At 33.0% G+C, this 12367-nt stretch overlaps 1 protein-coding gene across 5 annotated transcripts in view; it reads left to right on the top strand.

The window, feature by feature from the left end:
• Nucleotides 1-12367, top strand: part of MMP16 (matrix metallopeptidase 16) — a 336548-nt gene that overhangs the window by 228932 nt on the left and 95249 nt on the right. For all 5 annotated transcript variants that reach the window (XM_059901702.1, XM_059901703.1, XM_059901700.1 and 2 more), the window contains 2 exons: nt 826-987; nt 2925-3136. In XM_059901702.1, the coding sequence (XP_059757685.1) occupies nt 826-987; nt 2925-3136 (374 nt within the window). The remainder of the gene's footprint in view (nt 1-825; nt 988-2924; nt 3137-12367) is intronic.

The raw sequence follows: 12367 nt of genomic DNA on the forward strand, positions 1-12367 counted from the left end.
AGACAACATGTAGAGGCCATTAGCAGGGGTTTGACTGAACAAAGTCAGACCAAGTATCTCTGAGAGTTTGCACTAAATAGATTCACTGTGCACGTTTACTACTAGTGGAAGAGATTTTTTTTTTAATTTTCAGTGAGAAACAGACCCTCTAAGATAAATATGTTTTGTTCAGATTATGTATGAATTGATTAGAATTTGTATTTACAGAGCTAAGACTAGATTCCTAGTTTTTATGACTGCTAGCCTATGACTTTTATTTTACCTTATTATAGGCTACTAAGAAAGAGAAGCCTTAGTCTAGGAGTTATAATAACCTAAGTTCTTGTCACAGCTCTGTAAATACAAAGATTTGCTATTCTTGACAAGATTTGTCACTTCTATGCCATAATTTACTCATCTGTGTAAAAGTAGGGATTGTAACTACCCTATATTTTTTGCTGAATTGTTAGAATTATGTTCACTATGAAGGTTACATAAGTGAGATATAGTATATTACATGCTTTCTAATTGGAAGAATATTTCAACAGCAGTAGTAGCAATTTCTGATGCTAATGTTCTTTCTTCAACTTTTATTCCTTATTCTTCTCTTTCAGTTTCTAAATTTCTGTGACTTCACTATCATCACCTCCCCACCACCAACCCCCCTTTTTAAAATCACATATTGTATTTTGCCCATAGGTAATCCAATGATAAAATCACACTGATAGTTGAAATTAAAAGTTCCTCTTATTTTTCTTGGGTAACATTTTGATAACACCAATTGTCCTTGTCAATTCTATACTTGGATATTAGTTATAATAGTGTCTTTTCTTCTCATTTGCACAGGAAATGACTTATTTCTTGTAGCAGTTCATGAACTGGGACATGCTCTGGGACTGGAGCATTCCAATGACCCTACTGCCATCATGGCTCCGTTTTACCAGTACATGGAAACTGACAACTTCAAACTACCTAATGATGATTTGCAGGGCATCCAGAAAATATATGGTAGGTTACCACTGATTCTATTTGGTTAACCCTATAGTGAAGTGCAGAATTTCTGCTGTGTTTTCTTTGTTGAGATAGATGCTCTAAGTATATTAGAGAGATAAATACTGAAAAAAAAATCTATTGACAAAAGTCTTCTATCAATCAAGTTTGGTTGGCAATAATCCCAGATATCTTAATATGCAGATAATGGGAAAGTCTAGGCACTGATAAACTTTTCTTACTGAGTTTAATTGAAACCTGAAATTATAGTAAAGGTCAGAGAAGCTTTAGTATTTAAAATTTGGGTAAAAATGTAATAAATGAATATAACCAATAAAAACAATGAGTCATAGAAGACTTTCATAAAAGATACTGAGACTTTGGTAAAAGCTGACAGATTGATTCTCAGTTTATGATATTTGATGGTAGATAGATGCTAGACAAATCACTTTGGAAAATGCTGAAAATACTCTTGTGTGATGGATGTAACAAAATGAACTCAAAAACATGTAATTATTGACTAAGAGGTAAAAGGTAACAAATGGCTAAGTTACTAACACATAATTCACAGTAAATTTCTAGTAGAGTAAAATAATTTTAATTTATGGGATTCAGTCAATGAATGCAAGGTAAGACAAAAGGAAGAAAGACTATTACACATATTTACTATAATCCTAACTCCCTCAATAGGACCACTGACCTTTATAAAGACATTTATTTCACACAAAATTGTTAAGAACTTGACATTTATTATTTACATATAGAGAATACACTTTACTAAATTAATGAAGTGAAACTTTCATTTTACAATACAAAAACAAATGTGTGCTGTCTATAATATTCAGTATTCAGAAGATGCCATTTGCATTTTAAAATATCATAGTTTAAGTTCACTAATCTTTTTTGCATTCATGAGTTTCTCAATTTCAATGTCTCAGTGTTGACCATTCTCTCAAGGTTAAAATACGTTTTGGAGAAAAGGTCAACTTTTGTGCTGCTCTTTATTTGGGGGATACTGAGAAAAGAGAAATGTCCAGGACTCAAAACTAAATAGCTCATATGTTGAATGAGCTAGCCTATGCCTTTGTGTGTGTCATCAGAAATTCTGCCAAAGTAGTTAACTGAAAGGAGGCTCTTTCTCATGACCTCATGAATTAGTAGTCTAGACTGAAGGTCTGCAAAAGAGTATTCTTTCCATATCTAAATAATAAGTGTGAACAGCTCTGTATTTCTTTTTAAAAACATAAATCCCTTGAGGAATGATGTTTTACATCTGTACCAAATTACATCTAAAAAATTTGGCTTGATTTAGAAACCTCTTTTTAGAAATACTTCTTTACATTAATATTTTACTAGTAGTGTTTTAATCAATAGGTGTTTTAGATTCAGTATTCACATGAAACACTGTTCTAGCAATTTGTCAAGACATTTCATTAGAAGAAAATAATGAAAGTCAGGAAAAGTTGATAAAATACAGTTAGATACATAGGGATAGAATAAACTTTGGTTTGTTAATGAACTATTAACAATATTAGAAATATTTGCATAGAATCATCTATCAAGATCTAGGATTAACTTTGGTGGAGCTTACATGCATGGTTCCAGTATTCATTTTAATTTATTTATGATTAATACACCACCTACTTCCAAAAAAAAGATTTGAAAGCAGACTTTCCAATAAGGGCTGTGGTGAAGCTATTTTAAAAATCATTAAAAATTAACAAAGGCCTAGTTACTTGGATCCAGAATTCAGCACAATAAAGACAGTTTCTGATAGACTTGGCAATGGTTTGTTGGGTAAGATGGTTTGTTTTTTCAGGAAGTATACAATCTTAAAGACCTCTTAGCTTGCTTAGTCTGAACCGTCCACTGATGAGTGATTGTCCTCTGTAGCATATTTTCCAGCACTATTCCAGTTTTAAGTGAGCCAAGTGCTGTCCTCATATTTTCAAAAGGTCCACCTGACAAGATTCCTCCACCAACAAGACCTCTACCGACAGTGCCCCCACACCGCTCTAATCCTCCAGCTGACCCAAGGAAGAATGACCGGCCCAAACCTCCCCGGCCTCCCACTGGCAGACCTTCCTATCCTGGAGCCAAACCCAACATCTGTGATGGGAACTTTAACACTCTAGCTATTCTTCGCCGTGAGATGTTTGTTTTCAAGGTAGGAAGCTGTGATTTTTTTTTTTTTTTTTAACGGTAGATCAAGTGTCTACAGTGTCGCTTTAGAAAACAAGTTCTCATTCATTCTAACACCACCTTCCCAGACCTCTCACAGTTAGAAGTTTCAAAAAAAGTATCTTAAAATAAAATGCACAAATGGGCTTAAATGTCTAGCAGAAGATTGTTGTAACATTCTATTTGAGGAATGCATTTATGTCAGCAAAAGCTAAAATGCCTAGAAATGTGAGGCTAAAAAGCGCTGCATATTATGAACAGATAAAAAAGCATAATTTAAATCATGAATAGGAACTAATAGGGATGATTTGCTTGGGAGCTTAGCCACTTTCAGGCGTACTGCAGCTACTCTATCTTTGGTTTGCACATCTTTATGAGATCCTTATAATTTCACTAGACAGTTAAAGCATTGTTTTTTAAGAGGAGTATTGATCATTTTGTTCAGGGTCTACTGGTAGCCATTTATGTTAAATCTCCTCTATGAGACCATCACTTTGATTTTACATATACATGTTGTTGTTTTCTTTAGGCATGCATTTATAGCTATCTAATTTACATTGTTTTTTAAAAGGTTACAAGCTAAAACTACTTTTACATTTTGCTAAATGTGCTTTTCAGTGACGTTGACTTCTCCAACAATAACACTAAAAAACAGTGTATCAAAATAAATTATATAATACTAAAAAGTGAATGTAATGTAATACTGAAAAATATTTTCCCCTCAATGTTTGTAAACCAATCTTAAAGATGAATGGAAAATGTAAGATTTACGTTGGTATTAGGGCACTAAAATAGCTACATTTTACCAATATCATCCATTTAAAAATAAAATAATGTGCTCTCTTTTTCAGTAGACATGAATCAATAAATATTGAAATATTGCCCTACTTATCCTATCTACTAGAGGCCATACTTTGAAAATATAGATATTATATAATTTTTAATAGGCCAAGTAATTTATTTACTTTATTGGAAATTAAGATTTGGATTTAATATAATATGCACAAGAGCATCATACTTTCCAGGCAAAAAATCAATGCTTTTCTTCAAACACATAAATAGATTTTTGAATTTTATAAATGCCCTGAAATAATTAGTTAGATATCTCCCCTTTAATTTAAGTAGATTAATAAATTTAGATTCAAGGAGTAAAGAAAAAAAGCTTACTATATATATGTGTATATCTATATATACATATATATAGATATACACATATACTCATTACTCATTGTGGCTAAGCCCATGGCAACTAGTTGAAATGAACACAAAATGCATTAATTTGTTTATTCTACAAGACACCAAATGACAACTGAAAGATTTTTTTTTCACTGTTTTGGCTGAATTTCCACATCCAAGCTTTATACCTTGATATCATGGTGATATCACCAAAGTGGTGCCAACTTTATCTGAGAATAAGACATGAAATTGACTCTGGGTACATTCATTTCATTCTTCTTGTCTGACTAATTAGATTGCCAATCTCAGAAGAGACCAGTATCTTCATGTCTAATGATCATTTTTACAAACTTTTTGCTCTGCACATTGTGGGAGATTAGTGAGTGCTCTTGATTGACAAAATGAGATCCTGTGATGGCTGGTTCTTGGAATCAGGGATGAGTAACAAGCACACAGACCAATTCTCAAATAAAATGCAATGGCCACTATTTTCAAGGTCAAAGCAAGTGTATAAAGAAACATGACCTTTTTTTTTTTTTCTTAGATTCCATATATATGTGTTAGCATACAGTATTTGTTTTTCTCTTTCTGACTTACTTCACTCTGTATGACAGACTCTAGGCCCATCCACCTCACTACAAATAACTCAATTTCGTTTGTTTTTATGGCTGAGTAATATTCCATTGTATATATGTGCCACATCTTCTTTATCCATTCATCTGTTGATGGACACTTAGGTTGCTTCCATGTCCTGGCTATTGTAAATAGAGCTGCAATGAACATTTTGGTACATGACTCTTTTTGAATTATGGTTTTCTTAGGGCATATGCCCAGTAGTGGGATTGCTGGGTCGTATGGTAGTTCTATTTTTTTAGTTTTTTAAGGAACCTCCATACTGTTCTCCATAGTGGCTGTATCAATTTACATTCCCACCAACAGTGCAAGAGGGTTCCCTTTTCTCCACACCCTCTCCAGCATTTATTGTTTCTAGATTTTTTGATGATGGCCATTCTGACCGGTGTCAGATGATATCTCATTGTAGTTTTGATTTGCATTTCTCTAGTAATTAATGATGTTGAGCATTCTTTCATGTGTTTGTTGGCAATCTGTATATCTTCTTTGGAGAAATGTCTATTTAGGTCTTCTACCCATTTTTGGATAGGGTTGTTTGTTTTTTTGTTATTGAGCTGCATGAGCTGCTTGTAAATTTTGGAGATTAATCCTTTGTCAGTTGCTTCATTTGCAAATATCTTCTCCCATTCTGAGGGTTGTCTTTTGGTCTTGTTTATGGTTTCCTTTGCTGTGCAAAAGCTTTTAAGTTTCATTAGGTCCCTTTGTTTATTTTTGTTTTGATTTCCATTTCTCTAGGAGGTGGGTCAAAAAGGATCTTGCTGTGATTTATGTCATGGAGTGTTCTGCCTATGTTTTCCTCTAAGAGTTTGATAGTGTCTAGCCTTAAATTTAGGTCTTGAGGATATGGGGAGGGGGAAGGGTAAACTGTGGCAAAGTGAGAGAGTGTCATGGAAATATATACACTACCAAACGTAAAACAGATAGCTAGTGGGAAGCAGCCGCATAGCACAGGGAGATCAGCTTGGTGGTTTGTGATCACCTAGAGGGGTGGGATAAGGAGTGTGGGAGGGAGGGAGATGCAAGAGGGAAGAGATATGGGAACATATGTATATGTATAACTGATTCACTTTGTTATAAAGCAGAAACTAACACACCATTGTAAAGCAATTATACTCCAATAAAGATGTTAAAAAAAAAAAAAGAAAAAGAAACATGAGTAAGGCCTGCTTCTCTAAACTCTCATGGTACCTTGGATTCCTTAATCAAAACTCTCTGCAGGACAGAGTTCCTAAACTCTGTCTGCATTTAATTTCTTTGTTTCACTAGCCCCGCCTCTCTTTCTGAGAATAAGTTCTGTAGAAGATATCTTCTTTATAATTTTTGTACTCATCTCCTCTTTCATATAATGAGTATGTATGCCCAGGGTAGTTTACCAGGTCCCCAGGATATGTGAATAGAAAGCAACACCCAGTCTTAATGGAACTCATACTCCAGGAGTGAAGACAAAGATAAACCTAAGTACTTTTTTTTTAAAACATCTTTATTGGAGTATAATTGCTGTATGGTATGGAAGAGCATTCAAGGAAGTACAATAAAGGGTCTTCCCAATTAATATAGAAAACCAAGCTCACAGCTCTGAGTAAAGAAAGCATTTCATCATTTATCCAAAAAAAAAAAAGAAAAGAAAAGGAAAGGAAAGAAAAAAAACAGAAATCATTTGGTTCCTTTTACTTTGTCAAATTTTTGTCTGTTCATTTGTCACAAAATGATTTGTTCTTAAATATGACCATCTTCGCTTACAACCACCTACTGAATTCTACTGAAGAATCATAGTTATTATTATTTCCATAGAAACAAATTTATTAACACTAGTTAACTTTCCTTGAAAGTACATTTAACCAAGTCTAGTAAGTACAAAGTATGATCCAATTTCATTTGCAATATAGCTTTATTTCATAAAAGAAGAGATGTTATATGAGAGAGTGAGAAGAAAGATACTTGTTCAAAGAGATAAATTATATTTCCATAACGTTGATTTGTGACTAAACTCCTTTCAATTGATCAGAATTGAACTTTGTGACTCTTCTATTCAGTAGCTTATAATCTCTTGGTATTTAATGTCAATTTGTTTCTTATTCTATGCTAAACATCTCCCATGGAGCAATATTTGCTCCTTTCATTCATTTTTGTTTTATTTTAAAATTTTCTTCCTTTGTTGAATATTCCTGTTTCAATTTTATTGTCCTTGAAATCTGGAACTGTGCCTTTCTCACATCACTTGTATAACTATATCACATTACTCACACAGAATATTTGTTCAATTTTTCAAGGGTATATTTTGTCTTTTCTGTATGTATGCCATTGAACTTTTGCGATTAAAAGCTGAAAATATGATTTTTCCTTTAAAATGCTTAAATTTTGTCAGGGAAAGGACAACATGTAATTATCAATCAGAAATGGTTCTTTTAAATTGAAGCCCACAAAACAGAGAACAATAATGGCCCTTTACACTTAAGAGAATATCGGCTTAAGCCTGGGAATAATAAGATAATAGAAATAACCGTGGAGTCCAGGTGGTAACTTACCAATAAGCAGTGTGATCCAGAGTAAGAAGAAAACCCAAATGTCAAAATCACTGAATATCTTTTGTCAGCTTTCAAAGATCCAACATACAGACCTATAGGCTCAGAGAAGTGAGGTGAGGAAGCACTTGAGAGTTTCATATTAAGTTTCCTACTTGACCTCTCCATTCAGATGCCAAATTCAACATACTTAAACTTGAGCTACTGATCTTCCTTCATGAACCTACTCCTCTGCTTCTTTTTTTCCATTCAAAATAAGGGCAACTCCATCTTCCCATTTATTTAGTAAATAAAACTTAAGGATAAAGCCAAATCCTTTTGGCTATTCCTTCAAAAACATATTAAGAATCCACTTACTTTTCTCCCCTTCCAATGCTACAGTCCTAGTCAAAGGTACCATCACATCTCACCTTCATATTGGAATATCCTCCACATTCATTCCCTTGTTTCCTCTCTTGCCCCATCCTTCCAGCCTATTGTCAGTTCTGCATGCAGAATGATCCTGTAAAATCATGCATCAGATCATATAACCACACTGTCTAAAACCCTTCAATGTTTGCCAAGGTTCCTATCAAACAATCCCACTTCTTGGTATATATCCAAAGGGCGTGGGGAACACTATCTCAAAGAGGTATCTGCACTCCCATGTTCATTACAGCATTATTCACAGTAGCCAAGGTATGGAAACAAGCTAAGTGTCAACAAGATGAGTAGATAAAGAAAGTGTGATGTATACATATACATATATATACAATGGTATATTATTCACCTTAAAAGAAGAAGGAACTCCTGCCATTTGTGAGGCTATGGATGAATCTAGAGAACATTATGCTTAGGGAAATAAGCCAGACACAAAAAGTCAAATATTGCATTATCTCGCTTATATGTAGAATGTAAAAACATTAGACTCATAGTAACAGAGAGTAGAATGGTGATTACCAGGGGCTGAGGGGTGGAGAAATGGGGGATGTTTGTCAAAGGGTAAAACTTTCATTTATAAGATGTATTTCAGTTATAAGATGGAGTAGCATGGTGACTATAGTTAATAATGCATCATTTACTTGAAATTAGCTAAGAGAGTAGATCTCAAGTGTTCTCACCACACACACACACACACACACACACACACACACACACACATACACACAGATTGGTAACTATGTGAGGTGATGGATATGCTTATTAGTTTGATTGTAGGTAATCATTTCACAATGTATACTTATATCAAATCATCAAGTTGTGCACTTTAAATATATACAATTTTTATTTGTCAATAGTACTGCAATAAAGTTGGAGAAAAAAACAAATTTCTTTCAGTTTCCCACAAGGCTCCATGATCAGCCCCTTTCACTCTCCCCTCTGATATCACCTCCATGTTCTTACTCCAATCACTTTTACTCACTCGGTTCCAGGCACACTTGTCTCCCCTCTGTTCCTTGAACTTGCCAGGCTTTCTTGTCTTTGCAGATCTTTCCCTATCAAATACCAAATATTCACATTATCTTCTAGATTTTTGCTGCTATTTGTAAAAGTCAGAAGATTATCTCCAACCTCTAGTACTGTCCAAACTGTCTGTTCTTACATAGGTCCACATGGGGCTAGATATATGAAAGGGAACAATATTTGTAGAAATTCAAAAATGTTTATTGTGAGTTATATAAATTTTGTGCCATTTTTGTGACCCCACAGAAGTGATTTGTCTTTTACAGTTGGATGAATTCTCTCCCAGCTCTCAACTTAACGATGTCACTCATTCCCATTGCACAGTGGTGTGTCATTGTTTACATCAGTATAGGATAATACTTAAACTCTTATCTCTAGACGTTAGAGATAAACTTGGAGTCAGATCCTTCTTGTCATAGTCTCCAAGCAAGCACTGTATCTACTCCTTTATTTACTGCTGAATTGCACAGTGCTCTGAACATAGTAGACGATAAATATTTGTTAAATAACTTACATTCCACAATGGCTAATAAATTCCACCATAGGTATGTAGTAGGTTCAGAAAATGGTAGCTACTATGTAGCAAAACAGACTTGGTATTTTGAATTACTCATTATATTCATTAACTCAAATTCCCATGCTATTTGAAATTATCTTAAAACGTAACTTTTAGCTGAATAAAGATCACAAAAAATGGCTCTAATTCTTAAGATATAAGGGAAAGGAATGGAATACTTTTTATTGTTGTTGTTTATATCATATGACTCCATAAAATGATTAAAAATATTTTGTTAGCAGAGTATTCAAAAAGTGTTTTACAAACAAACAAACAAAAATACTTAGAGAAATTGCACAGAACAGAATAATCTAAAATTACTCTGAGTCAGAGCTTAATTCTGTACTGCCAGGAAGTATTACCTGATAATATTAGTAGTACTTTGTAACTGGGGCTAGACTCACATTAGAACAAAGTGAGAAATTGCCAACACAGCATAGGCAGAGAATTAAATAAAATTTCCTTGCACCACAAAATCATAGTCTTTCAAATATTTTAGGTAAACATTTTAGGCAGCAATTGGAATTATGTGTAATACTGCATTTTAATGTCAATATTATTTTTTTCAAAATACCTGTATTTAATTATGATTTAAAATTTACTCCTTGAAACATTTAAATTTTTTTTTTTGACATTTCTGACTGCTTAAGCTGTTGCGGCACATATATAAGAATTCAGTAGAATGGATTCATAGTCACCTGAGTTTCCAATTTCTTCTCTAGACACTTTATTTTGGGGTAACCATGAACATTTTAAGCACATATTTGGATACTTGTTTTAGATTCAATAAAACTATTTTTATTAATAATATAAAACAGAACATTTAAAATATATATATAGTGCATATTTTGGAGACTAAAATATGTTTTATCATGTACATTTTATTTTGTTATTAATTTATAGTATGAATAAGGCAATCCTATATAGTCATGCAAAAATGTTTTTTGAAAGTACATTGTGAGCTAATTGAAAGACCATTTCACTCCATAGCAATATGACTCTTCCTATTCTACAATTAGTAATAATCTAAATATTGTCAGTGTCAAAGATATATATTTTCTTGTTCCATGTTTGTCATAATCTATATCTTTATATTGAGAGTTTTACAAAGAAAGTTCTCATATTCACCATACATGGTTCAAATCACTTTAACCTTAATGTAAGTTTAGTTCAAGATTTATATTGCACATAAAGGTAGGGTTTATTTTTAATTTTAGAAGTTATGAAAACAGCACTTCTCCCAATTTTTTCCTTCATACTTGGCATGTGTGACTATACAACTTTTGACCTCATATTTCTGTAACACAAAAATGAAACTTTATTCTTTCCATTCCCTTTTTAAACTTTCAGTTAGCAGTATTGTGATTATCAGTTTGCTTTGCAGGTTATGTGAAGTAATTTAAACATTGAGTCAGCACTTCAAAATTTCTTAAAACACCTGTTTATTTTATCTTTTGCAAGACAGTCTTAACATGTATAAATACCTAAAACAAAGCAGAGTGCAAAGCTCTCATTATTTGTAAATTATGTAACAATCTACTTGAAAAATTCCATGAAAATCAACAGGAAAAAATTACAACTACTAACAATGTTAAGAAAGATATTCTGAACCATAGTAAAAAATTGAAATATAGCCTAATAACCACTTAGAATATAATTGAAAAATAATTTTCTTGACATAAAAAAGTAACTCATAGGATTAAAATTCATTAGCAGTATCTGGCCCATAGGCAGCATTCAATATATATTTATTAAATGATTAATGTTTTTACTTTTAACCCATCTTGTCTGCATTTAACTTTTATGAGGGAGGTTCTTGAATGTTTTATTCATTCTTCTATATGTGCTTCTTATGATACTTTAAAGTTTCAGTGCATTATATTGTGTTTATTTACATAATTATAAGTAAAATTGGAAAAAAAAGATTTCAGGTTTAAACTAGAGCATTAGTATCTCTTACAATAAATAGGAAGTATGCATAGATTCCAAATTAGTAATCCCATGCATGGCAATTCATCCCAAAATAATGAAGTAAGTCTAAAATGAACAATGGTATTTATTACAGCTTTCTTGCCAATAGGAAAAAAAGTTTGAAGCAACCAAAATTATTCAGTAATATGGTAGTGGTGTAGCAAATAATAGTACATCAACTTAATGGAATGTAATGCAATGACTTGAAGAGTGAATTAAAGAGAATATATGAAACCATGGGACATGATTATAATGTAAACACAAACAAAATAGTAAAACATAAAATTTTATGTATCATGAATTGCAGTATTTGAAATATGTGTGTTGATAAGGCATAGAAATTATAGAAAAGCGATGTTAGACAAATCTTAAATGATGGAATTGTGAGTGCTTTTTAAAATGTGTACTATTGTGATAATGTTGCATACACATATAATAGTTCAAAATAGAGTTGCACAACAAAAGCTAGAGATCTGTGAAGGCTGTAGTACATTAAATAATGGGGAAGCCATATTATTTTCAAAAATATAGGTAGTCAAAAGTTATTAAAGTATACAGTGGGAGGTGTGGGTAGGATGATAGAATATGAAAACTCTGAGCTCACATTCTCCCATGAGCATACCAAAATTACAACTATTTACAGAGCAACTATCAATGAGAACAACCTGAAGAAAAGATTTTCAGCAACTAAAGCTTTAAAGAAGAAACCACAACCAGATGGGTATAATGGGTGGAGATGCAATAGAGTCAAGACCTACATACAGCTCCAGGTAGGCAACCCCCAAATGGGAGAATAATCACAGTTTCAAGGGTTCTCCACCAAGGAGCAGTGTCTGATCCCCACATTGGGCTCCACAGCCTGGGGGTCCTTCAATGGAAAGATGAGCCCCCAGAATATCTGACTTTAAAGGTAAAT

The sequence above is a fragment of the Balaenoptera ricei genome, chromosome 17 (assembly GCF_028023285.1).
Source record: "Balaenoptera ricei isolate mBalRic1 chromosome 17, mBalRic1.hap2, whole genome shotgun sequence".
Lineage (NCBI taxonomy): Eukaryota > Metazoa > Chordata > Mammalia > Artiodactyla > Balaenopteridae > Balaenoptera > Balaenoptera ricei.